The 27,836-nt window shown below is 43.5% G+C and overlaps 3 protein-coding genes across 23 annotated transcripts in view; 1 reads left to right on the top strand and 2 right to left on the bottom strand.

The window, feature by feature from the left end:
- Positions 1-1,641: 1,641 nt before the first annotated feature.
- LOC120893827 (peptidoglycan-recognition protein SC2-like) lies at positions 1,642-2,711 on the bottom strand. The gene has a single exon (XM_040295956.1). It carries the CDS (start codon positions 2,304-2,306, stop codon positions 1,740-1,742), a length of 567 nt encoding a protein of 188 aa, XP_040151890.1. The 5' UTR covers positions 2,307-2,711; the 3' UTR covers positions 1,642-1,739.
- Positions 2,712-5,483: 2,772 nt separating this feature from the next.
- On the top strand, positions 5,484-6,174 carry LOC120897622 (peptidoglycan-recognition protein SC2-like). The gene has a single exon (XM_040302634.1). It carries the CDS (start codon positions 5,548-5,550, stop codon positions 6,112-6,114), a length of 567 nt encoding a protein of 188 aa, XP_040158568.1. The 5' UTR covers positions 5,484-5,547; the 3' UTR covers positions 6,115-6,174.
- A 3,900-nt stretch (positions 6,175-10,074) lies between these two features.
- The window catches only part of LOC120898355 (serine/threonine-protein kinase mig-15), a 52,854-nt gene continuing 35,092 nt past the window's right edge, over positions 10,075-27,836 (bottom strand). For 6 of the 21 annotated variants that reach the window (XM_040304094.1, XM_040304093.1, XM_040304089.1 and 3 more), the window contains exons 9-20: positions 27,448-27,468; positions 25,393-25,805; positions 24,131-24,362; positions 23,203-23,253; positions 19,894-20,964; positions 16,829-16,957; positions 14,855-15,643; positions 14,635-14,790; positions 14,386-14,556; positions 14,162-14,311; positions 13,881-14,090; positions 10,075-13,789 (exon numbers count right to left, since the gene is read on the bottom strand). In XM_040304094.1, the coding sequence (XP_040160028.1) occupies positions 13,616-13,789; positions 13,881-14,090; positions 14,162-14,311; positions 14,386-14,556; positions 14,635-14,790; positions 14,855-15,643; positions 16,829-16,957; positions 19,894-20,964; positions 23,203-23,253; positions 24,131-24,362; positions 25,393-25,805; positions 27,448-27,468 (3,567 nt within the window). In that variant the 3' untranslated portion in view covers positions 10,075-13,615. The remainder of the gene's footprint in view (positions 13,790-13,880; positions 14,091-14,161; positions 14,312-14,385; positions 14,557-14,634; positions 14,791-14,854; positions 15,644-16,828; positions 16,958-19,893; positions 20,965-23,202; positions 23,254-24,130; positions 24,363-25,392; positions 25,806-27,447; positions 27,469-27,836) is intronic. The other 15 variants (XM_040304100.1, XM_040304099.1, XM_040304096.1 and 12 more) reach the window with 15 other exon arrangements.

The raw sequence follows: 27,836 nt of genomic DNA on the forward strand, positions 1-27,836 counted from the left end.
GACTAATTTGTCACACAAATCAATAGCGGCTATGAGGCTATTTTTATTCTTAGAATGACTATTTTGAAATGTAAATTTCATTATCCGATTAGATAAGGCCTACAGCAATGAGTATTCTATGTGTATCGGCACACACACAGACAATAAGCCATAAATAGTAATCCGATAGATGAGTGGTCAAAATGCGAATTATCAGACTCGTGTGTTCGTTTTCCTAGTTTTGATAGTTGTGCTTGAGCGTATGGCTTATCTTTTCAGTCTGCTGTTGCTACTGGTGCGTGTAGCGCACGATGACTTGAGGAGTTTCATTTATCGCCGTTGAAGACTGAATCTGTCCAAGGTTCAATTTACGTCAAGACTTACTTAATCGGCAATTCTTTGCAGTGGACTTATGCAATTAATGAACTTCTAACGAAAGGACGAGTACATAAGCGCTCTAAACGTTCTTTCCACAACTTATTTATTATTTTTCTTTTTGTCTTTTTGCAAGTGTTTACTTATGATATTCGTTGATTTGGTTTGTTTGCATGTTTGTAGTTTTTCACTTAAGTTTTTTTCAGTTTCAGGTTTCGCGCTTACACTACCCAAATGAGCATGGCGAAGGGGGTGAAGTCTTTTGATATGATGACGTTCAAACGAATCAGTCGTGAATTTCTGCAAAGGAATATCAAAAGTTTGCTGAGAATAGATCTAAAACCCGATTTTTATTGTAGAGCTGTAGGTTGTTCTTGTACCTTTAACGCCTATCGACGTCCAAACGATAATGATCCCCAGCCTTCCAAGACACCAGTACTACACACGTGCTACACGTGTCATCTCTGGTGTCGGGTGTTAGTAAAGAATTGTTGGTTTGGTAACAATTACAACAATATTCTAAGGAAACATCATAAAGAAACATATTCTACCAACAAGAGGCTCGAACCGGATCTAACCTGTTACTATTTGCTGTCTTTGGAAATAGTTATCAGGACTTTCCAATATTTTAGATGAAACAACCTACTAAACAATACCTCAACATTTACTAGTTAAGTTGTTTGGCTTTTAATTTCTGGTCTGGAGCCTCGGAGTCAATATTCCTATATTTGTTTAGACATTAATAAGGATACATTTGACACTCCAGGTAGTATCATGAGGTGGTCATAGGACTAAAAGACAACCAATAACTTCAACTGTACCATCTCAGTTGCTCAGGTCTTAGTGTGTTACGCAGATGCAGATTGCAATTACAGGTTTTATCTAAGTTTAATCATATTATCAAAACTAATCAAGGTCATTGTCCGTTGAAGCTGGATAGAAAAATTTGGCAGTAGATGCCTCGCTCCAAAAGTGCCATCACTTCCACACCAACTACGTTCCGTTGATCGATGAGAAGACTCACGTGGATTATCACCATCGGCTAAATCAAACGTCACTTGTCCCACACCGCGCACATAATGATAGTAATCTTATCAATCATCATTGCACTACCGTAATGGGATCGATTTATGGCATTCTGTAGCTGAATTGAACAACATCATCACCTGTCACAATCGTCGTAATAAATCGACCGCACCGTAAACCTTCACGATGGAATTTCCTTCCTGTCCCTTTGCTTTCCCCGGTGTCATCTTGAACTCCAAATACTTGAAAGCAAATTCAACGTTTTCGTTTATACGACAAGAAGTTTAGTTAGCTTATATTCTATGTTGAGCAGTGGATGTTAGCGTCTTTCACTTGCAGAGATATAGAGAGCCCCTTTCTTACACGTTCGGGTTGAAGCGCGGCCAGGTGCGGATCTCGTTGAAGAACGCATTGCCGGGGCAGGCAGTGGCAACGGCCTGACGATGTCCAATCAGCCAGTAGTTCGAGGCAATGTGGCCGAGCGACACGCCGCAGGTGATCAGGTTACGGGCTGCGGTACGGGCGGCCGCATTCGGGATGGCGTTGGTGAACGTGCCGATCACGCCCATGCCGACCGAGCGATCGTTGTAGCCGGGAGCGTGAGCACCCTGGCGGCCCCAGCCGCGTCCCTCGTACGCCGCACCGTTCTCACCGACCAGGAAGTTGTAGCCAATGTCAGCCCAACCGTTGCCGTCCATGTGGAAGGACTGGATGTTGCGCATCTGCTGGGCGCAGGCCGCATCGGTCGTGCAGGACGCACCGGCCGTATGGTGCATCACGACCCACGGGGCCGGACGGATCGGCAGCTGCGAGGTGCTGGCGGCACGGGCTCCCCACTGGGCGCGGGTCACGATGCGCGGGCACTGGGCCGAAACGCCCGCCAGGCAGATGCTGGCCAGCACCAGGACGGTCGCGAACTTGTTCATCTTCTTGATGATCTCTTTTCGGTTACGGTGGCTACTACCAAGGCGAAACTTGATGAAAATGAACGTGGTGCTGGGGGTTTATATACACGCGGCAGCCACGCGGTTCACTGCCGCCTATCCTTCCTATCTACTATCAGCCAACCCGAATTGTCGATTACTTATCGTAATTGTACGGAAGCTCTGTTCGAGTCCCGTACCGACACTAATCACGCATCGCGGGCACGTAATCTCTAATACGGGACTTTATCGATATCTTACCGTCCTTCTTACTGTCGGTGGATGGGTAAGATTCTTTTTATTTCGAATAGCGCTCTGACGCAGTGGAAGTCTTCTTCCTGGGAGGTCTAGTCGTATTGTTAACACCAGAAATAGGCTCAGGAATTAACTGCACAATGGCAATTAAGGGCACAAGCTGGATTTCCCCAAAAAGTGCGTGAATGCCTCATCGAAGCTATGCAAGTGTCTTACTTACTTCGATTGTATCATATGCTCTAGAATTCTAATGATATGATTTCAGATTGTACAGAAAATCCCCGATGGTGAGTGTCTACACGATGAATGAATGAGGGTATTGATTTAATTAATTTATAAAATACTTAATTTCAGTTAAGTGTACGATAAGATAACGGAAGAGGTGTATGAAGTGGCAAACGACACTATGACCAGTTGGGTTCATGTACTAGTTGTACCGTCATATCAAGCATACAATCCGTTTCTAGACGAAACAACAGTTTGCAATTACAAGACTGTGTACATCTACATGTGTTTTGTGAACGGAGACGAGTTTGTTTTAGCTATTCCAAGAGGTATCGCCGGGGGAACAACACAACCATCTGCAACAGTACAGTGCAGATATGAGTGGAAAATGGGGATTTTACTTGAAAGATTCGAAAAGATTAGGATTGCTGTTGATGTTAATTTATTTTAGAAGGGGATTTATTCTTCCAAGGCTTTAAAAGATCAGTAGAGCAGTAAACATTCAAGAGGTTTGATGCTATTGGACATGTAAAATTGTGACATTGTAAATTGTGGAGTGACATTGAGTGTTGAGTGATTAAAAATGTGGATAGTGGAGAAACTTCCTTCTTTGAAGGATACAATATCAGTCTCTCAATGCCTAATATCGATGCCCAGTATGCTTGATTGTACAGACTGCTCCCAAGAACTTGGGCTTGGAAATAGTGGCATATGACAAATCAGGCCGAGTAGACAACGAGGGAATTCGCATCATGACCTCATCTAAACTATATTTAATCAACAAAGCACAGCAACAACTAAATGCCTTATTCTCCCTTTCCTTCGAGGATACAGCTTGTCGCAGAGATGGCAGGAAGTATTGCGAGAAGTTTCCAAAACAAACTATCTACTAGATCTTCAGCATTCGGCATATCTTGGAGACTATGGCGGAACAGCAGCTCCATAAGATAGCATCGCTAGGATGTCAACTTTATGGGGCATCGACAGGATCGAAATTCTGGGTACGCTGATCTGATAAGCCATTCCAAGTGAGAGAAGTTGTATTTGAATGTGTGTTTCTGTTAAAATTGTATGTCCCGAGGACTGCGTCTTCGTCTGCCAATCCTTTATCCGGACCTTACTGATGGATGCCTCTCCGCTATCTTGTCAACTGAACTTGGTGGTGGCCTTTGGCTTGGCCGTATTTCTTCGACTGTCTGTATGAAAGGCCTAACAGAACTTTAAGAGGATTTCGTTAGATTTGGACGGGGTCTACGTTGCAGGAGCGTATGTGAGCATTAGCACTGTAAAGATTTGATATAGTCTCTGCTTGGTTCGTGGCGACAAGTTCTTTGAGGTTAACTATATGCTCTGGATATTGTATTACCGGTTAACAGCCATCATGTTGGACCCGAGACGGAAGAAATCTCGGACATTTTTTAAAGTGTGTTCACCTATTACGTGCGTCACCTTAGGTCTGGGTTTGTAAGTAATGGTTGTCCATCTTACTAATAACGAATTTTGGTGGCAGAGAGAGAGAGAGTGGCAGAGGGAGTCATCCTACTTCGGGGTGATTTCGGGAAATATTCTCGTTAAATCATCCCAGATCTTAACGGGTACATCAACATTATTTATATGAACTAGTAATTTAAAACTATCCTTATTACATGAGGTCGGCAGGTATTTTTAGATGTTGATCTTCGTAGCGATGCTGTGACACTATTCCAAAGCATAATCGATCTCGCTTCTAAAATCAGTACTGACAACAGTGTGTATGCGGAATTGCCCACAGTATTCAATAACTTCAGGTAACATTTCACCTTAGAGATCTGATCAAAAAGAAAAAAATCAGATCGCTTCCAAAATCAAGCCAGATCACTTCCCAGCCACACATTTGGGGATATTATCTAAAACTAACAGACTCTCTGGATACCTAAAACCAACAGTACAGGCACGTTTGTGATACAAAATTCTTTTTCAAAACTCATATTTTAAAGCTTATTTTTTGATGATTTGCAATGTTTGATGTTACTGTTACAATGTCTTACAATGTTCTAGAAATCATACTTCTTCACCCAAGTGTAAAAGTTTAGCTCATATGTGTTGAATTAGAATCAAGCAATGAACTTCAAGACAGCACACGATGGTTTGAAGTACACAACCCTTGGTGTGATTCAACCCTCCTCCCTATAAAACTGCACAGCTTCAAATTAAATTTAGCCCGTGTAAAGGCGTAAAAAAGCCAGAACGATAATCTACTTTTGATAGGCAGATGTAACGTAAACAAACAATAATACGAAGTAGCGCCCATCTAATCGGAGCAAATGGTTTAAATCTGTAACCGATAGCTAGGTGGGTCGATGGATGGCATATTCTAGATTTTACGCGCCGTAAAACAATATCAGCAAACAAAAATAATGCAAACTGGCCGGTAAAAACACAGCTCGTGACGTCACTCAACTGGAGTTGGTACACTTATCTTATCGAGCACACGACTCTACTACCGCTCCCGGTAGTCCTTGCGGGAGTCCAATCGTACCGTATTGTACTGGTTAGCGGCTTAATCTGATCCAAGCGTGTGTTTATCGTTGCCCAAAATATGCAGCGTGACGTAGAATGGGTCGATTTTCACACGGCACGCTTTTATTTTACGGGACATTCCCGGCAACCAACTCTTCGTCCAGCTGGTAACTCTCCGATAACGAATAATTGAATGTCTATAAAACGTGCGGATCAGGGTCAGGCAGGACAACATTTCCCGCATAACAGCTAGCAGTGTACAACGATGAACAAGTTCGCGACCGTTCTGGTGCTGGCCAGCATCTGCCTGGCGAGCGTTTCGGCCCAGTGCCCGCGCATCGTGACCCGCGCCCAGTGGGGAGCCCGTGCCGCCAGCACCGCCCAGCTGCCGATCCGACCGGCCCCGTGGGTCGTGATGCACCATACGGCCGGTGCGTCCTGCACGACCGATGCGGCCTGCGCCCAGCAGATGCGCAACATCCAGTCCTTCCACATGGACGGCAACGGCTGGGCTGACATTGGCTACAACTTCCTGGTCGGTGAGAACGGTGCGGCGTACGAGGGACGCGGCTGGGGACGCCAGGGCGCTCACGCTCCCGGCTACAACGATCGCTCGGTCGGCATGGGCGTGATCGGCACGTTCACCAACGTCATCCCGAATGCGGCCGCCCGTACCGCAGCCCGTAACCTGATCACCTGCGGTGTGTCGCTCGGCCACATTGCCTCGAACTACTGGCTGATTGGACATCGTCAGGCCGTCGCCACCGCCTGCCCGGGCAATGCGTTCTTCAACGAGATCCGCACCTGGCCGCGCTTCAACCCGAACGTGTAAAAGTTGTATTTATGGAAGACTGTTTTGGTTGTTTAATATAGAATGGAATAAGAGCATTCACTATGTGTTTATCTTGTTTTGGAGAGATTGGAAAGAAATGTAGCTTGATGTGGAATAGTTTAGCTGTAGGACTCATTGTAATTCCTTTTTTGCACAAACTTCCAACCATAGGGGTAATCTCATCGTTGTGCAAATCAGATTAGTCGTATCATTACAAGAACGGTAACACTTTAACACACATATCATTGCGATAACAACTCAAGTGGGTATTCCAATCAACCATAAACAGGAGTTGCAGATTGTAAGTAGCTAATTAAAGGTAGCAAAGAGTAAAGAATCTTGCACTAAAAGAATATTCCACCACGATGCTTCATTAAATCCCTTGACATGAATACAAGGAGGGACTTTACAAAATAATCAAAGAAATAGTAAAATTGGGTTAAACCCACTGTACAACCATTGAGTTAAGAACGAATGCATGTACATGCTGAGTCACAACTAATTTGTGAATAAGACCTTTACAGTGTTAATTAAAGATAAGAAGGTTTAGTAGATAAGTATAATACGATTTTGAGTCAAGAACCACTTCTGGCCATCTCTTTTTAATGAGCAGGTTGCAGGGCTCCTCTGTCCATTGCCAGGAATTTGCCATGCTCATGAAGACTGAAGCAAACGGTCAACATTCGCGTTCGGTTGAGTCTGAGGACTGCATAATCTCTCGAAAAAATAGTTTGAAAGTGCAGCTGAGCTTCCAGTTGCTTTAAAGTAATTAGTGTAATCTTATGGAAATATGGACTGGGTTGTCAGTACGACCTGATAAATGGAGGTTAAGTTTCGTTAATAGAGACATTGTTTAAGAACTGGTTTCAGTTAACTAATTTGTATTTTACAATTACTCCTACAGTGATAGTACATGTAGGAATCAATCGCGAAACGAATGAAGGAATATTGTGCTCCAAGCAATTTGACAGGAACTTGAGTAAAATATTGTGACAAGTAGGATTTTAAATTTAAATTATATTTCATAACCATCGTTTCGGAATTTCCCATGAAACTACACAACGCTGTATGATGATTTTTTTTATACAGAGAAAGCGATGCTTATGTCACGCATTTAAAATGAGTACAGCTAAAATCAATAATAATATGCAAGAAATATCCAGGCAGGCATATCAATCCTATTAGGTGTGCAACTTTCTACCGTCGTTGTCAGTGATATTAATAATGGTCTGCCTGGTCTGTAAAATTATCTCATAACCATATTCCAGTGTTATAAAAGTTTACGGGAACGATCAACAAAATAGCCAAAGTGAGGATAACAAAAGATTATAAGTACATAAAACGACTTTGACTAACTTTGTAGTCTAGTATGATTATTTAATGACTCCATTAATGACACAGAAACTGAAGATCACTTACTGCTGTGCGAATATAAAACTGAACTTAAGTTAAAGTAATCACCCATGAACATGTTTCTCAATAAAACCACAAAAAGCGAACTATTTAAGCTACTTCTAGATCGTGCACGATCGTTTATTAGACCTTAAATCCGTAATCTTCCTTACAAACTATAAACCAACCAAGCGTAGCTAAACAGAGACTTCTCCCTCCAACGGGTGTATCACACAAACTCGTTGACATTGATTTTATCATATCATATCCGACCTCTATTCGCTCCACTGTCATCGATTCGCCCATGAAGGTGTTCTAACAAGTTCTGGAGCCTCACAACAAACTGCTGCCCCATCGATCGACGTTCGTCTAATTCGCACACGACAACGCTTGGTAATGGCAATAATTACACCCCAAGGATCGCTTCAGTCGCCCGCTCAAGGATGTTTCGCAGCGCAGCACGCGGTTCGTGTTGGTTCTAACGACGGTAACATGTGCTTATAGGTGGGTAGAGGCACGCGTCATCGATGATTGGACGATTCCGGCGATACAGTGCGGGAGAGTACAAAGTACTAAGGCAAATAACACATCGAGACGGTTCAATCGCCAGCATGACTTGTAACGTGCCATGCGTATCGGGGGGTACACTTTACATTCTATGGAGAACCACTTTTTGTTGCGGGATGTTATCTGTACGGTCGTTCCAGCAGGGAAGAAGTGGGACAGACGGTGCGGGAATCACCACCATCGCCGTAAGTACACCAGGCGCTGGGTATTACGGCACCGAGCAAAAATTTCAGAACCCTTCGTAACGCACTCATCCTGACCGGTCGCGTATTGATGAGTGTAGCACTTCCGGCACACGCGGGCACAGACACTCCACAGTTGAATAACAACAACGGGCAACAGCGAGACGAACGGTTGAAGTGGGGTTGCACTTGAAAAACGCACACACGGTGAGAAGTGTGCCGTCTACGCGGCGGGTGCGCCTTCAAGTTCAGCGAGGCACACGAGCACAAGCACGAGCCGGTGTTGTTGTTTCGTGTCACGCTGTGGCGGTGACCTTCCCTAAAGGTCTTCTCGCGCACGCTGTAATTCTACACCGACCGGTCGGTTGGATCGTTCGCCGCAGACTGTGGTGCGCGCGTTCGGAACGGATAGTGCGTGGCTCTGGATCTCGGGACATTAGGTTATCCCCACCCATCTCAGCGCGTTGGGATTTTAGTGCCGATGCGAGACCTGTCTTATCAGGCGATCATCTCTCGTGTGGAATACGTTTAAAAGGGTAATGAGGCGCCGCTTCGGTGACATGCTTGATGACAGCCATACGCGGAAGGAAGTAAGGCATTTTGGACGATAAACGCTTCTTCCCAACGTGTGAGGTGATGTTGCTTTAGTCTCAAAAAAAAAAAAAAGCCTTATGATGGATTACTCCAGTTGGAACGATCAGATAACGATCAGCTTAAGTTCAAGAGAAAGTACTCATGATTCGGTACTCAAAATTGGGTCAAACGGAAACTCTTGAGTCAGCGCTGGAGCACTTTTAAATCACACTCAGGATAAAGTATGGCAAGTATTATAAACTTTGCAAAACCCATTCCTTCGCGGATTGGTGAGCATATTAAAGACGCAGTAGATTCCACCGGCAGTACGCTTAAACTGGTTTTGCTGAGCGGCTTTTACGACGGTCACTGACCGGTTTGGAGAAAGGGAAAGCTTTAGGCTATATTTTTGGCAACCTTTTGATTCCTTCTTGCTGTGGTTGTTTTTGTTTTGCCCACATTAATCTGCATCGGTTAGCGCGATAGGGTCGAAATTCTTCTCTCCTTCTACTTTCACACTCTGACAACACACGCTGGGAGAAACGGTTTTGTTGTTTAACGCTTGCGGGGATGCGGCTTACAGGGAGATAGATATAACGTGGGAGTGTTCCGCATAGCTTTTGACATTCAGTGATCATGCAAGATGACGCAAACAGATCCTGAATTCAGCGTAGGATTGAATAATCTGATATTCCCATATTCTGTCACACTTTTGAGCACTTTTTGTACAGCGAGGCTAATTAAAGGAAGATTCTTACATCGCAAACTCAGGAATCATTTAGACTTTGTACGTGCCATGCCACAGGCCGCTAAAGGACCAACTTTGCGCAGTATATGATCAGAGGTTTAGTCAGAATTGGAACAATGACCGCAATTGGTCTAGGACTGCTCGACATCTTGCTAGAAGGCGATCTCGCATTGACATTGTATACGTCGCATGTATGAATTAAAAAACTAATCAATTTTAATATACTTAAAAATGTACGGTAGAGCGTTACTTCTTAAAACATTTCTCGGATCAGGAAGTTTTTCATTAATTTTGTAAATTTAAAATTTTTAGGATAAATTTAGGATTTGTGAACACTTATCCTACAAAATCAATGTTCACAATACAAGAAAAAATCATAATGAAATAAAGTAAAGTGAACTTACCGTAGAAGCGTTGATTCCGTTTGATTGTGGATCGCGAACCGCCGCAGTCATCATGGCTGACAGGCATAAGGCACAAATCCTATACACGTACGCATACGTTTTCTCAGGACTTACATGTTCTTGCCGATAATTTTATTTCCCACCGCGCGCTATTCTTGCTGTTCTATACACATATATACCTCATTCGCCTTCGTATCGCTTTGCTGGTTTACGCTGTGTTTACGCACGCCACCATCAATTGTATTGTGATCGGTGTGTTTGGCGCCACTGCTGATACCAGCAGCTGATACACCTGCACGTGTTCGTTCGTTCCTGGCTAAACTGTCCTGCGCGGTCGAACTGTACTTGTTCTATCAATGCTTTTGCGCAAATTCTTTCGTCGACCCTCTTCCCCCGTCGACACTCATATGTTCTTTGTTCTTCTGTTCATTCCAAATCATCTTACTTGCTACGGGTTTTCTAATGCAAAAAACAGAGAGATAGAGAGATAGAATGATTTTGTTGATGAGTTTTGATTGTATGTTTATGTGTGGCTGTGTGTGTGTGTGTTTATGTGTCGTTCAGTGTATGTGGATGTGTATGACTGTATCCTTTTCACCTCATCATCGTTTGCTTCTTCATCGTGTTTCAATATGTGTTCTAATGTAGGCGTGTATGATTACGTGAATGATGCACGGGCGTGTGTCGTGTTGTCCCCTAGCATAGGTCTCCTCCCCCCTTCCATTTATTTTCCACTTTTCTGCGCTTATGGATTGGAAAGCGGGCTGCCTATACCTCTTCATCCACACCGCCATGCATGCATGCACATTCAAATATATCCCGCGGCCGGGTTTACAATGATAAAAAAAAAACCGATAAAACTAGGAGGTGAGCGCGCGCGATGAATGCTTTCTCTTTTCTGCTTCTTATTTCGTCTTGTTGATTTTCTTCTCTCCTTCTTATCCGCCACTCTGCTTCTTACAACTTCTAAAGGTTATCTTTTCGTTACGTTTCGCGAGCTTGCCGTCGCACAATGTGCGTTCTCTAACCCTGCATCGATTATACTTCCTTACACACTTTGTGTTGTTTTACTTCTTTCTTTCTTTCTTTTTTTTATGTTTGTTCTACCATGTTATCACCTTTCTTGGTGAGCCGATTTGCTGACACAATGCATAACTCTAGCTTATATTGCTGCATATAGCTCCAATCGAACATTGCCACACTTCTTACTTTCTTAATTGTTCACACCGTTTCGAGCTGTTTTTTTCTTCAATTTACTTAACTTGTTGTTTTGTTTTGTTCTTTTCTTTCAGCAATTATACTTCGAGCTATATAAGAGAGAAAAAAATAAAATACTATCGTCTGGTTACCTTTATGTATATATATATGTATATAATAAGCATATGTATATGAAAACAAACGAAAAAATAAAGGAAAACAAATAAAGATGGAAAAAAACTATAAAACTGAAAACAAAAATAAACTCTCTGCACCTCTGATTGCGCTCTTGCTCCTAGGCGGGCAGGAGAGGAGTGCATACACCGCGGTGTACTGCTATCGTTTCCACCGCGATTGTCTCAACCCCCCCAACTCGGCTTGGCTGTGGCAACTATGTATACTGCGCTAATTCACCAACATGACTTCTTTTTTTTGTCCACGAACAGAACGGAAGGATGCTTCGTTTTGGATAGTCCCAAAATCGCCACTGTTCGTTGCGCAGTTATACCCACCATACTATCACGCATTGCTTAACTAACAAATTCCCTGTGTCGCACACACTGCAGTAGCACGTGCACGCGCCGTACCACGGCTCGGTGCGTGAAATAATGCTTAAAAAGCAACGAGAGGAAAACAAAACTCGACTTTAGTGCGAACTGGTTGCATGAAAAAAAAAGGTTAAGGAGCGGGGAAAAAGACTCCTCACGCGCACCGTACATCTGTGTAGTACTATCATCGCTCAAATATTACCTGCAACTTGGTTCGTTCTATGCTTCGACCCGCTTGACTACACATGTGCGACAAAACTAATCGGTACCATCCAATCAATCAATCCTACAGAACGATGCAAATGAAATTAATTGTTACGAGGGAAAATGCTATGGCGTGAATGATTGTTTTACGATTATAGATAGAAGTAGGAGTGAGTAAAACATTTCAAAAACAGTCTCCTCCCCCCCCCCCTCCTCACACCATGCTTAGGTACGAATTTTTCTTTTCTCCAGATTAAAATTCGATTATAACTCACTACTACCGGTACTACCAAATACGGGTAAAAACGTAAACACGGCATAAGTTGGAAGATATGCTCGGCCCTGAACCAAACACGGTATATATCTCGTTTCCCTGACCCTCCTGTTTGCCCTACCCTACACATTCTGTGATTCACGCTGTCGGTGATCGTGCAAAAAGGAAAGTGTAACTAACTGCATGGAAACTTACGAAGAAAAGGGAAAGAACACTCGTTTCTTAGCTATTCCTTGCTACACTACGTTCCCAAATTAGTCGTTTTTTTCTTCCTTTTTACCCCTTCAATTTCGACTACGCCAACCAAGTGTCGCATAATCATTGATTGCCCCCCCCCCCCTTCCTTTCGTGTATCTGCCTATTCCGATATATACCTCTCACGGCTTTCGGTTGTACCGTGTACCTAGAAAAATGCTAACCTGAATAATACCAGAGATGAGGGAAAATGCCCAAAAACCGATACACGACGGGATCGCATCTGTCGCATCATTTAGAATACACATGCAACGTGCGCGGTGTTACGTGAGGGGTATGCCATAACACTAGCACCAAACGGGGGCAACAACAATTCTAATGCAACCGCGGAGCGGGTCAATTGGGAGCGATCGCACAGTCCCGGACTAATGCCTGGGGTAATGCGCTCATAAGACAGGATTGCTGCTGTGTATGGTACGGTGTCACCGCCGTCATCCGATGCACACTGTAATGACGCGTTCGCTAACTTCAACCCTATTGCACAAAATGCGATGCAACAAGGGGCGGTAGAGAGGGAGGTGTAACTAATCGCACCGTGTTTTTTTTTGCCACCCAACGGTACGCCGCACTAACCCCGGATAATAATGTTACCTAACTTGGTTATCTATTCCGCGTTGTCTACACTTCGGTCAGAGCGTTTGCTCTCACTTTCTGCTTGTTGTTCGATTCTGCTCGTCTATAATTCGTTTCTAGTTTCATTTCTGCGTGTTTGTGTGTGTTTCTGTTGCTGTATCATAATTGTTTCGGCAATTATGTGCTTTGTTGCTGCTGTTTTTCCCCCACTTTGTTGGGTTTTGTTCTGTTCGGCTTCTGCTGCTGCTTCGTCGGCTAATAATTAGTTTACATGTTTTGCTACTATTTCTAGAGTAAAAAGTTTTCCTGCGCACTGTACTTTCATTATTATTTTGTTGCGGTTGCTGCTGCTGTTTTGTATTGTTCCGTTGCAACTCTACTACCTTTATGTGTATCCTGTAGGTGAGTGGTGTTTGCAACGATACTGCTGCAAACGCAACAGAGCATTGAGAATTGTTTCTATGTCTCTCTTCTCCAACTCACTGTTACACACAGTCTCCTTATCGATTTTCGGGCTCTAACTCATCCTATTTTCCAAATGACCATACCAGGCTACACACACGCACATAGGCGATTTATGTGCTCTACCAGTTGGCCATGCCCGGTTTGTTCAACGTCATGAAGTAGATCTGACAGGATGAGCCGCCTTTGGCACTGCTGAAGAAAACCTTGTCGTTCCGCTCGCACAGGAACTTGAGACGCTGCGCCTTTTTGTGCATAAACACACCGTCCAGGTGGCCGGTTTCTACCGAACGAATCTAAAAAAAAACAAAACGGAATCGGCAAACAAAGCGAGTTAGCATCACGTTTATTGTATCGCCAACCACCACGGCATCAACAAACACTCACCTCGATTGCTTTGTTGCCCCAGCCCATGATCTGGCCGGTGCCGATGTACGCGACGGAGGTTGGCATTTCGCCCCACTGCAGCACGATGTTCTTCGACACCCGGCCCATCGTGTTGACGTAGACACCTTCGTTGTCGTAGCAAAGCAGCAGCTGCATACCGTTCGAGTTCGGCAGCGTTACGATACAGTGTGGCGAAATTGGACCCTGAGTCTGAAGGAGAGTTTGCCGGAGCGTTATTAGATCGTCGGACACCTGTCGGATAAAGTATTCTGTGCACTTACATGCTTAGGAAGATAGATATCGTAAACGGTAGCCGAGTCGAGATCGACCGCATGGAAACCTTCCGCCGACCCGTAGATGACCTTTAGCCGCGTCTGCTCCTCCACGGTCAGATCGACCAACAGTGGGCGATGCATCAGCTCTCCGAAGCTCTAAAAAAACAGGAGAAAAAAAAGAATAGTATTCGTATCCTTCTGTCCACATCTCCCCCGGCTTTCCTGCTTACCTTAAAAGCCATAAACTTATGGTAGGGCTTCGGGGCCCAGGCGTAGATCTCGATCGAGTCCTTCAGAGCGATCACGAGGAACTTGATCCGCTCGTACTTGACGATCTTGAAATGCACTGCACCCTGCAGATCACCGACATTGATCCAGCCGTTGCGGCGTTCCACTTGTTGCTGAAAGGAAGCAAAAGGAACACGAGAACCATTAAACATCTGCAGCACGGCACGGAACGATCTCTGCAGATGACTTACATCCGTCAGCCCGTCGGTGCGGAGAATCTTTGACTTGAGCCAGGACAGGTAGTAGACGCGGACACGGTTCTTCTTGCCCGAGATGGTCACCAGTATGTTCTGGCCTTCGAGCACCTCCATCTGCTGGAACCGCCGACGGGATATCAGCTGGTACACCTGCAAGCGAATGATGGCAATGTAGTCTGTGGCCTGTATCTTTGGTCTTTTTGCGTTTGCTTACCTTGCCCTGGCCGGAGCGATCGAGCAACATCAGCCCGTTCTCCGTGCCGATCAGCAAATTGACACCCCACAGGGCCGCGCACAGTATCTCGGAGTTGAAACGCTTCTTGTACTTCCGTATTTCGGGCGTATCACTCGTTGCATCGTGCGACGTCGGCGTCACGTTCACGTTCACGTGACTCTCGCGCCGTGATGCGGCCGATCCACCGGACTGTGCGCCAAAGCCGAACGTGAGGAAGCTGCGCTGCTTCTGTTGTAGCGCGAGCGAGAATGGCGACACCGGAAGCGGTTGTTGTGGTTGTTGTGGCGATGGTTGTTGTGCAGCACCGGACGATTGTTGTTGGTGGTTCGCGTTCCCATTCGCACCGGGAAGCAGATGCACCGGCATCGTCCCCATTGGCAGATGATGTTGCATTTGATGATGGTGGGGCGATTGTTGGTGGTATTGTTGATGGTAGGGAGGAGGTAGTAAATGATTGTTATTGAGCAGTTTATGATTAACGACGACCGCGCTACTACTACTATTACTACTACTGCTTAGGAGTCTAGTGTTAATCGAATGGTTGGGACTGTTGTTGCGGGAGGACGACGAGTTCGACACGGTCGAGTGGGGCGAAGCGTTCCCCCGACTGCCGGGAGTAGTAGTAGCAGGGCCAGCAGCGCTTAGGTTGTTGTTGGTGGTGGTGTTGGTTGCGCTATTGGTACTGTTTGGAGCTGGAAGGAAGGGTTTGGGTTGCATGCTACCAGGGACGAGGTTGGACTGAACGGAGGCGTTAACAGCGGCCCGATACTGGTTTGGGACGCAGCCGGGTTTCGTACCGTTATTGTCGAGTTTAAAGGTACGATATATTGCAATTACATTAATACGTTACGCGTTACGAGGGGGTTAAATAGATGTTTTGTTGTTGTTGTATTTGTTTAATTTTATTTGCATTTTAAAGCATTGCAATTGTAACGTTTACACAAACAATACGCGATTGGGAGTGGTAGTTGTGAGTAGCAGTAGTTGTAAAATAAAAGTAAAAGAAAACATAATTAGTAAAATGTTTAATTAAAATTAGAGGAAACATATTAAAAAGGCGATGAGAAAGCAAGTGAAAGCAAAACAGAAGGTAGATGAAACAGAAGGAACTAATAAAGTGAAGCAGGATAGAACAAAAAGATAGAAATGGTAAATGTATTGAAATGTTCAAAATAAGACCATCACCAAAATTTATAAAACACACATACGAAGATATAGAAAATAAAGCACGTAAAATTAGTGTGAAAACTTAAAAGGGATAACATACTGATGGGTGAAATAAACACAAAGAACTAACAAAAAAACGTTACATGAAAACATAAAAGTATGAAAGTTTTGGCATATTTTAGTTGCCGTTTCTTTTCCAATTGGAACATTTGAATGATACTTACTACATTATATTTTATTTTTTAATTACAATTTTATGAAAGAGAGGAAGATTTTTTATACATTTAAACCCTTCTATAACGCGAGCAAAATCGCTTCAGATCAGCCACACAATAACAAAAGCGCGACCCAGATACCACCAACAACCGCGAAGCAAAATATTCGATAAGATTGTGAGAAGAAGTGTGCAATGGGAGCAGAATTGCAGTAAAGAAGATGAATTTGGCTTTCGTTGTGGATTATTCAACGGGAACACACTTCCCCTAAACCAGTGCCAGAGTAAATGGACGGATTCGAAGGTAACTAAGCATAGTAAAGGGCAGAGGGAGCGAAGGATGAGGCATTGAAGCGTGAAGGATATTTCGTTATGGAAAGCGCTGTGGGTACACCCATCGAAAGCAAGGAATGTGATGCAGAGCAATGCTGCGAGGATCAAACTCGTGTGTGTATGCGCCAGCATAGATAGTAGGGGATATGTTGTAGGGGAAGGGAAAGCGGTCTGTGAAGTTCAAGCGTTCAACCATCGTACGTACACACGCGTACACCACCTCCCCCAGTGACACTTACCTCTTCGCTGGCGGACTTGTCATGTCTTGGAGGCGTCGCCGGTGAAGCTTGACTAAGTAGATCCGGCAGGACGCTGCTCGTTCGCTGACCGGGCGTACCGAGGCTACTATTCTCACCCGAGCGATTCTTCTGCGTCCAAGGGTACGGTTATCGGGTGGTGGCATTTTTAAGTGATTTGATCGATATGCGTGCGAGGAAGGGTTTTGATTTTTTTTTTTTGATCCACAGGAAAAGGGAAGAGAAGAAAAAACTCATTAGTGATCAATGGTAGCAGTAGCGTTTTTTTTTTAAATATTGCACACGGTAAGACACTCCGCGGCGGTACAGAAACATTGTGATAGAAAAAACAGAGATGAACGAAACAAATTGTTGAATGCAAGTAACAATATGTAATCAGATCGTACTGAAACAAAACGAAAAACGGAAATATGGAACGAAACTTTGTAAAAGGGATTTATTAAAGTTCGAGATGGTTTAGAAACACAGGGTTAATGTTGCATTATTGTGTGTTATAGGTTAAAAGCGGTAAAGTTTTGGGTGGTAGTAGAAGCGTGTTTGAGTGTGTGTGTGTGTGTATCACACTGAGTAACAACGGAAGAGGAAGAAAACATGGCGCAAACGAAAGCAGCATAAGAATGAGATGGATGGAAATTAAAAGAGTAAGTGAACGCGTAAACATTTTGGGTGAGATGAGTTGTGAAGATTTTCCAGAGTGCCACAAAACGCAATTGGTTGCACAGAAAAGCGTTAGCCAGTTAATTGTGTATTTTCCTGTCGGAAAAAGTGTATCTTCCTATTGTATCGAACTGTAACACTGCGGACCACTGTTAATAAGAAATGGATTTTGCAGCAAGAAAACACAGCCCCCCCCCCCTCTCCCCCTTTAGGCAGCCGGAGGCCTAACATAGTTAGGTGAGCATGTCACGCAAAACACGTGGTACCCGGGAGGATGGTATTGGACGATATTGGAAAGATTGTCTGAAAAAAATCAGAAATCGTTCGACAGACAGGAAAAAAGTATTCATCCTTGTTAAAATAAAATTAGCAACAAATGAGGGGGGAGGAAAAACACGGAGAGCTAAACACGACCGCAATACAAATGGTGGAGGAAGTTTGACACTAATTATCCTGCTCGAAACGACGACACGCGAAACATTGTTGCTCTCAGAAAGGACGCTAACGGACCAATACTAATTCTGGGAAAAAGAACAACCCAAGAACGAGTTGGGCGCTTCTCGGCTGAACTCATTAGCTGACGGGAGTCCAAATACTATACGTCGATGTTTTATTATTATTTGGTTAGTACTACTGCATCACAGGTGGGTTAGTGTTCGAACATACATAACATACACAATACAATTGTAGCATTTTGACACAAACACACAGACACACATACACACATAACATAATTACAACAACAGATATGAGTCTAATAACATTACACATATATACATATACACATACACACATTCCGTATGACAGGTGGCATGCAATTATTTACAATTTTGCTTAGTATTTAACATAATAATTTACACAAATCACGTTTCTCAACCATACACTTTCCGTCCTATTTTTTTTTTTTTGGGTTTTACTAATATGTCTGAAAAGAAAACTTCCAATTTTCTGATTATTTTTTTTTCTATTGCAAAATTAAACTAAATACTAAATAAACTAAAATAAACTCCTGATATTTGCTATACGTTTGTGGGCAGTTTCTGTTTCAATTATGATCACTTTCAATGTCATAATGCAAGAATGAATTTATCAGTTGTAAAACATTCGAAATTTACCTGTAAAATCCACATTTTAGAATACTGTCTGTAGTTGCTTGTCGAATATAGTGAATAAAAGATACAAATTAACTAGAAAAAAAACCTCCTATCATTCTGTAATAATGACTAAGAGCAATATTTAAACAATATTAAATCCTAAGCTTGTATATGTGAGCCTAACAAACATCTTCTCTCTTTGTTATTTTTGCCTTCGTTTATTTGTGTATTTGCGATTAATATTCATGCAGAACAGTCCTGAATGATGGTAGACGAAGTATTATTCACCAATGATGGGAGCACGATGATGACAGTCTGTGTGGCGCAGACTGGTACTTCTTGGGATGGGTGTTAGACACATACACGCACGCGTGTTACTAGCAGCTAGTAAGTACACATTGAACGCGGGGCAGGGAGGAGGAATAGATTAAGAAGAGCGCAATATGGGATGGAAGACGAAAAACAAAACAAACGAGTCTGGCAGCTAAAAGGGACTAATACGCGCGCTCTTGCATATGGACGGACATTGGGGACGGGTGGGTGTTGGAGTCAGGGAGAAGGTACTGGTGATGATGAAAGGAAGGAGAGTTCGATCCAATTTGCTTCTTCTTCTTTTTTAACGGTTCGATAAGGCGCACGTACACTAAATCCTTTACACATGTCCTTTATCGGAGTAGCGGAAGTATTATGTGGAACTGGAAGGGGAGCTAGAGGTAGCCCAAAGCGAGCCCAAGTATCAGATCATCATGGTAGCATGATCTTAGAACAAATTAGGAAAAATAGACCATTGTTGGCAGAGATATAGAAACTATTTCCTCGCATAAAACAATACTTTAATGACTTCGATCGTTTTCCATGCAAATGATATTTATACAATTCTTGTTACATCGTTAATGTGATAGTTGCAAATGATTATTAACATTGATCGTGCTTCTTTAAACTTCCAGGCATTTATACTTCAATTGAGCCAAATAAACGCTTCTACCTTAGAGATCTTCCCGACACAGCACTCGTTTTAGATCGCCAAAACAGGTGTAATTTCCAGATTAGATAATTTTTTAAGAATTGAATATATTTCAATATCCAAACAACATATAATTTGAGCAACATGTTTAACAATGCCCAAAAAATAGCAAAAAGAGAAAAATTCAAACTCTTCCGTTCCTGGCGAATCTGTCACTAAACCTTCTAAGGACATGTGTGCCAGGATAGAGGTGTCCGTGGCCTAACGCGCGATAGTGAGCATGTGTTTGTGAGTGTGTGTGTGGGTGTGTGAGTGTGTACGTGTGCTTTTACCTGTTGACCATCAAACAGCAGCGATTGCTGCGGCCGGTTGGGCGAGTTACGTACGAAGATGACGGATTCAGTTTTTTCGCGCCGCGGACGCAAGAAGTCCATGTTGCGCGGTGTCACCTGCGCGCTTGCCAGTGGACTCGGCTGTCGCCCTCCGTTCCCACCTTCCTTTGGTGTGCCAGCACCTCCTCCTCCTGCTCCTCCTCCTACACCTGTTCCTCTTGCACCCCCACCGCCGTCCTGCTGACCGTGGCGTGGTGGAGTCTGTCGCGATGAGGAGGACGACCGCCGCTCGTCATCGCTTCCGGACGGATTGTTCAGCGAGAAGTTGGTCAAGATGGGCTCAAACTTGTTGCGGCTGCTGCGTGAAAAGATCGCACTGGAGCGCTGCTGCTGCTGCTGTTGCAAACCCTGACCACCACCGCCACCCGAGGCCATTGATTTCGCGTCGGCGGTCGCTTCGCCCAGTATGGCCGAGTGGCGCTTGGACAGTGGGAAAAAGTCTGAATTTTCGCGCCGGAAGGCACGGGCAAAGTTGAGCGGCAGCCGCGAGTCCGATTCTTGGCGTTTGTGGGCATTCTGCTGCTGCTGCTGTTGAGACTGTTGCCCTCCCGGGCCTCTCGAAGGTGACGACGCCTTATCGAACTGCAACCGCTGGCGGGTGAATATTTCGTGCTTCACCTGCTCCTCCAGCCGGATCTTGTTGTTCATCTCCTCGACCTTGCGCTTCTCTGCGTACGCCAGGTTCATGCCATGGTGCGGGTAGGGCTTTTTCATCCCACAGGAGGCGGTCGAGTTGGCCAGCTCCTTGCGCGTTTTATTGTCGATCGCGTTCGGCGGACGGAGCCGGCCGTTCGAGTCGGCCGGCGAGTTGGAGGAGGAGGAGGACGTCTTGTCGGACATCGAGTGGCGCTGGGCCGCTTTCGGGCGCTCGTTCGACGGGAAGAACCGCTCGAAGTCCCAATCGCGCAGCAGGACGGCTTCGTCGCTCTCGGAGTGGGTGGTCGAGCCGGTCGACGCGGACGACGAGGTGGTGGTCGTTCCGAGGGACGGGGTTGATTTATTGTCGAAGTTCTATACGATAATTTTGTATGAAAGGGGTGTTGGAGTTTTTTTTTTGGGCTTTTTTTTTTGGTATGCAGAAATTTATGATTTTGAGGTTTAATTTTTCTTTACAAAGCAACCGATCAAATTTAATTTTTAATCCTACACACACAGTCTAAAATAGCGACAAATCGAGGACGGAAAAGGCATTGCCAAGTCGAGAAGTCGCTATTATTATTATTATTATTATTATTATTGGAGGAGAGGGTGGAATGATTTTCATGAAAATGGAATATGCAATACAGACCAATCACAGCATTAACAACACATTACTTGTGCTGTATTGTACAAAGTGTGTTATGAAACGTTGAGTGAATGTCGGCGGAGAATGTGATGCAAGAGAGATGGAAGCATCATGAGACGGGATACACCACCAACGGGAAGAAGGTAAGACGACAGGGTGAGAGTGAAATGGAGGGGGAACGAACAATATGCGTATAATACGTATAAATATATCAATAACAGATGAACAGATGGAGATCTATGTAAATGCTATATTACCGTCGACCAAACAAAACATTCAGTAGCTAAACGAATGCAACAGTGCCTGTGTGTTGCGGCGTGTCTAGTTAGTCAATGCTACGTACCACGAGAACATGAGCAATGAGGGGAGATCAGGTTTGAGGTTGTACCTTTCCCTTGTCGATCATTGTACATCCGCAATTTCTACAGTGATTTGTGTGTGTGTGTTTTAATTTTATTTTTCTATTTTACGTGATAGGTCGAAAGAAATAATCCAAATAAAAACGCGAATGTATGTAGATCACAAGCTACCTAAAACTCTACAGTGAACAGGAGGGCGAATGTGTAACACTTATGAATCTCACAGTACCGTCGAACGGATGCATCATGAGCCCCCGCGATAAGGCTGCTGTCCAGGAACCAGTAACACTAAATAACACTATAAACAAGCAGTAACAACGATGACGAACACAGCGCGAGCAATTCAAAAAAATCAAGTGCAATAACGAATCGAACTACTATCAAAAACAAATCGGAACTGTGTACAAACCACTACACCATTTGTATCGCACCACTGTTGTTTTGCGGGAAGGACGCGAGGACACTTAATACGATAAGAGAGCAACAAAATACACACAAAGGAGACACAAATTTGCATATTAGCAGCAGCAGCAGCAGCCACAACGCAAGCATTAAACACACATTGAGTGGCACAATTTGTTCCGTAAAAACTGTGACACTACCACCTCCCTCGTGTGTCGTGTGTGTTGAAGAAAAGCGGATGAGATTGCGCAGATGCTCTTCGTTGTAAGTGTCTGTTGTTTGTAAGAAAAGCGGAATAGCGCGCCAATGGAACAGTTTTACCATGTAAATTTTGTTTGAAGAATCCGAATAAAAGGTGTCAGTAAAAGCGGCAAATGTAATTGAGCGACTGCTGATTGAGAGGTTGCAACACAAGACGTTCCAATCCACTTCGAATCGACTCCTAGTCTACGCGCGGGGACAGTTTATTCTTGTTTTAGAGCTTCAGCTTTGCAGTGTCAACCAATTGGCTTTCTGTGGTGCATTACAATACTCCAATCGATTGATTTATGTTTTGCGATAAATTGTAAGAAAGGAAAGAGCGAGGAGTGATGCAATAGAAATGAAACAACAATAACAAAAACAAATATAGTCATATGAACGAATTGTTGCTTCATCGGATTGGGTTTGAACATATAAACGATTTCGATATTTGCTCAATTTTAACCATAACCAACCCAAAAACACTAACATTGGTAAAAACAGAGGACTAAAATTAAACATTAAGGATGCTCTTAGCCAACGTTTAAACGTACTGTTTGTAGGTATATATAATGCAGTTTGTAGTGTTTGTATGTTTATGGGGAAGAGTAAACTTTATACAGAGGATACAACATACAAATCAAAAGGATTTGTGTAGGGAGGGGGATGCACAGCCTAAACCAAACCATAAGCCAAAAAGAAGAGGACCAAAATAACACTTTCTACCTGTGCGCTAGCAGAACGGAAATAGAACAAGGTAAATAGGAAAATATGATAACACAGTTGTGAAAAACGAACGCACCAAAATACCCCTAAATATCATACAGAAACTTAGCAGAAAGGTAACCAAAACCAAAACACAACTAAATGGGGTGCGTAAAAAAAAAAACAGTCAGCCGTATAAATATGCGATAAAACTTGCTCCTTCAAAAGGTGAAATGATAGAAAAGAAGTTCAATTTACTAAACAGTTCACGGTTTGCAGTTCGAAATTTTTCCACTTTAGATTCAAAATCTAACCACACATTAACGCGCGCGCGCGCGGTTGGTGGTATCGACAGGTAGAAAGAGAAAAAAGAGAAAGAGAATGGAACGTATCATAAGACAGATACTTAACTACAGTGTGTGTGAGAGTTTCTGAATAAATGTATTAACAATTAACATTTTTTAACAATGATGTTCGCTTTCAATAAACATATCGTCGCAATGGAACTCAACAAATAAACAAGTGACGATATAAAGACAGAAATACTGATGCTGTAAGTGTGTGGATGTAATTGAGAAAATTAACAAGGCAGTACGAACAGATATATGAACGCTATACGGCAGCAATTGAGGACATTTTAGAATTAAAAGAAAAAGAAGAAAACATTGATATTGGTAAAGAACACAACTTCACCGAATTGTTAACCATTTAAAAAAAAAAAAGGCGGCAACAAAAACGCAAGCCAAAACAAAAGCTATTAAAAGCTGTAAACAAAAGATAAATTGTGTACATCTTCTTTCGTGTAAAACATAGAATACACACAAGGATAAGACAATTCAGAGTTCGATAAAACAAATAAACAAAAACTAATCAAACGGATCGTAGAATATCAAAGTCACACATAGTTATTGATAAAAAAAGAAACAATATACGAGTCCGATTGAGAGCTGCAAAACAAAAGCTAGCACACTCCCGATGGTGATGGTAATAGAGATGAAGAAAGTGCAAGAAGACAAACCGAAACAACTTTACACGAGAATGTATAAAAATAATACTAAAACACAACGCAGATATGTAGAGGAGAAAGGTAAAGAACAGAAGTAAATAAGACAAAATCGTAAATGAGTAAAAAAAAAAAAACAAATGGCTAATGGGTGAAAAGATGTACAATGTTTTGGCCACTTACCCGCTTGATGAGTGTCCCGTCGCCCTGCGCGTCATCGTCGTCCGGCGTTGGTGGTAGTGGTCGGTTCGGGGGTCCACCACCGCCGCCGCCGCCGCCGCCCGGTGGCGACAGGACACTGGCTCCGCTGGCACCGCCGCCGCCGCCGCCCGCCGTCGTACTCGACGACGACTGATTGTTCTGGTCGGATTCGGCGAGCACTCCCAAGCCACCCGTCCTATAGGAAAATTCGGGACTGAACATAACGGAAATCCAAACCAAACGAGGGAAAACAAAAAAAAAAAACGGAAGAAAAACGGGGAAGGACAGAGAGGCGAAAAACAAAACCAAGGAAAGAAGAAAAAACGAAAGAAAGGGAAATGGAAACGCAAAAAAGATGGCAGAAATAATGAAACGAGATGAGATGAAAAGATGATAATAACATGAGGGTGAGTTTAAGTAATAGTGAAGCAAATAACAAATTTACGACAAACAATTAATCGCGATCAATTCAAACAGGAAACAAAGGTTATAAGAAATTGTAGAAATAGGTAAAAAGTAAAAAACAGATTCAAATATGAAAAGTAAAGGGAGCGAGTAGAGTAGGGTGAAAGATAGACATAACAATGATATATGGTTAGTGATGAGCGATGGTCGTAATGTGTTTTGGTTTTTGTTTACATTAACTGCCTGATGAGAAATTAAGCCTGAATGCTCTCTGCAATGCTGTGGTGATCACATCATTGCACTGCACACTTCCAATCGAACGGTAAGTTAAGCTGTTTTTGTAAGATTTGCCGGTGCGTATGGCTCATTTGTAGCGAAGAAAAGTATTTTTGAAGCCGAAAATTAAAATAAAAAGATTTTAATCAATCATGAAGTAAAAATTAATCCATTAATAGATATAAAAAGGAGAATAAATCATAATTAGATCGGTGCAAAAGATAACCTTTAAGGCAAATATGACCCAATATGCTATTACAATACAATATAACGTACAAGTTGAGTGTAGAAATGTCAATGATCAACGAACAATTATTGTTAAATCAAAAAGATAATAAATAAAAAAAGTTGTAGTGAACAGGAAGTAGTGTAGTGCAATGGCATAAACCCCATAGCATAAGCGCATGTTTTGAAATAAAACGTATATAGAATTTCCTTTTGATTTTCGCCTTCCCTCCAAACATACACACGCGCGCGCACGCTCGCGCAAAGCAACCGAAGCTTCGCTCCGCGAAAAATCACTCACACACAACACACGCCAGCGTCAGACAGCGCATACTTACAGTGGCATCGGTGGATCGCTGGCCAGAAGCGTGCCGTCGTTTCGTGTTCGGCCGTTCGGTTCCTCCGGTTCCGAGTCCGAGTCGGAGCTTTCGATCGGATCGAGCGGATTGATCGGTTGCGGATGATGGTTATTGTTATTGATGTTGCCACCAACGCCGCCGCCACTGCCGCCGCCGGCCCCATTGCTGCTGTTATTGTTGCCGTTCGGTGCGATGGCGGGCGCCTTGCCGACGCCGCTGGCACCAACCCCACCTGCACTGACCTGCTGTTGCTGCTGTTGCGATCCGGGCACGGGCGGTCCGGGCTGGGGCCGATTGTTCCGCGGCGGTGCCTCCGGCTGCGCTTGCTGCGACTGCTGCGGGGGGGAGGAGACGCCCAGTTCGTTTAGTTGTGCGGCCAACATGTCCAGTTCCTTTTTTTTTTTTCGTTGGGGCATGTGCCGGGGTTAGCCAGGCCGTAAGGAAATGTTTGGGGATGTTTGGGGTTTGCGGTTTGTGGTTCGAGGAGGTTCGAGGTTGTTGGGAACCCCCCGTTTGAGCCCATTTGAGCCCGAGTGGGAGTCACAACCACAGGTGTGTGTGTGAGTGGGTTTTTTTTAGGGATTACAAAGTGCCAAAAGGGATTGCGGGAAGTGGGATGTGAATTCGTCGCACCAAAGGATGAAACATTGTACAGTGATAAGAATTGTAGTGTTTTTTTGTCATTGTCATAATTATTATTGCCAAAAGAGTGCCAAACAGGACGACGTACGAGTAAGAGAAATTCAAGAATCAAGAACCATTGAGAACAATTTTTTGAATCCGTGCCACGTTGCGTTCAACAAATGACACGCAAAACGGGTCAAACAACAGGGATACATAAGGGTAAGGGAGTTGGGGAAGAAAAATGAAACAAAAAAAAGGGTGTAGAGAAAAATCACCGATTAATATTGATTGCATGTGGAAGTGGTGCTTGCGATGCTTTTTGGTGTGATTAACAAATTTTAATTAGATGTTTAATCGAGCATGTGATTCACTCGATACCAATTTCGTTAAAGCACATCAGTGGTCAGCCAAAAAACAGGAAGCACCGAAAATCGGTATAAATGATAGAGGAGCAACATAGAATTGCAAGCATTCAAAAACTAAAGATTGACAGATCAAACTTCAATCACAATCAAAAAAATGGTTTAATATTGTTAAAACAGCTTGTTAATTCATGTTTAGGCATAGCAGCGATTGCATTACAGTTGCAATCATGAGTCGTTATCGAAAGCAGCAGATGCAATGCATGCTGATCCGTCGAACGAGTGTTTAATGTTTACACGCTTATGATTAAAACATCACACACATAACATAGGTTAACTCTCGCTTGGTTGTGTTAAAATTGGAACAAAAAAGCGTTTTAAAACCGAGGAAGGATTAGGTAAATTATTAGAAAGTATAGTTAATAGACAATGCCATTGTTAGCGGATTATCTTCTGTCGAAGATGCATCGTTCATTTTGCTCAAAGTGATTCTTTTCATCTCGTCTTATCTCGTGCTTGATAGTCGTTTGCTCATAAGCAAGTCAGTTTGCATGCGTAAGGATATAATTGCATAAATATGTGTTACTGTTGTTCAGTTTTGATAGAAACGGGATGGATCTTGAACGTAATTCAATGTGTTTTTGTGTCGTGAAAGCGTTTAGTGGTTCAATGCACTGATCGTACATTTTTTAGATTTTGAACAACAATTGTCTATGAAAGTCGTATATTTTCCACTTGCTTGTTTTAGTGAAGATGTCGTGCGTCCGATTTTACGTAAATCAATAAAGTCCGTACATCAAGTTAAGTAACACGCAACACAAAGCGAGACTAGCACAAACATAGAAAACATAGAAAGACTGGCCTTACAGAACAAGCCAGAAGAACAGGGACTTAGGCGTAATAAAAGCGTTCACAAGGCCCGGAAAGAGGAGCTTTCTTAAGGTAAACACTAAACAGGACAATAACAACAGTGCAAAAAGGAAAGGATAGAAGCTTTATGCGACAATAGGGAGATAGAGAGTAAAAGCGAAAAATGGCCATAGCTTACCTCAGGTCGTCTCGGTGGCAGCTGTAGTAGTGGTGCGGGACGCAGTAGTAGTAGGCGCGGTCCGGTAAGGGAAAGAACAGAGCCAAAATACACCATAGAGGAAGGGTTCGCACCCGCACACCACCGGTCAGCGCAGCAAAACGGTACAAACGGATCATGCCGCCAACAACAACGAGAACGTAGCAGCATACAACAGCAACAATAGCACAGGAATGGTAGAAAAGGCGATGAGGGTGGTGTGTACGATCATCGTCATTTCAAATCAATCGTATGTACAGTACAGCCCGCCGGGGCGAGAATCGGATTCCGATCGGTTGCGTTTTGTGTGGTATTGTATGGTTGCAGGTGTGTGTGTGTGTGTGTACATCGGTGGTGTACGTGTGTTGAGA

Source organism: Anopheles arabiensis, chromosome 2 (genome assembly GCF_016920715.1).
Source record: "Anopheles arabiensis isolate DONGOLA chromosome 2, AaraD3, whole genome shotgun sequence".
NCBI lineage: Eukaryota > Metazoa > Arthropoda > Insecta > Diptera > Culicidae > Anopheles > Anopheles arabiensis.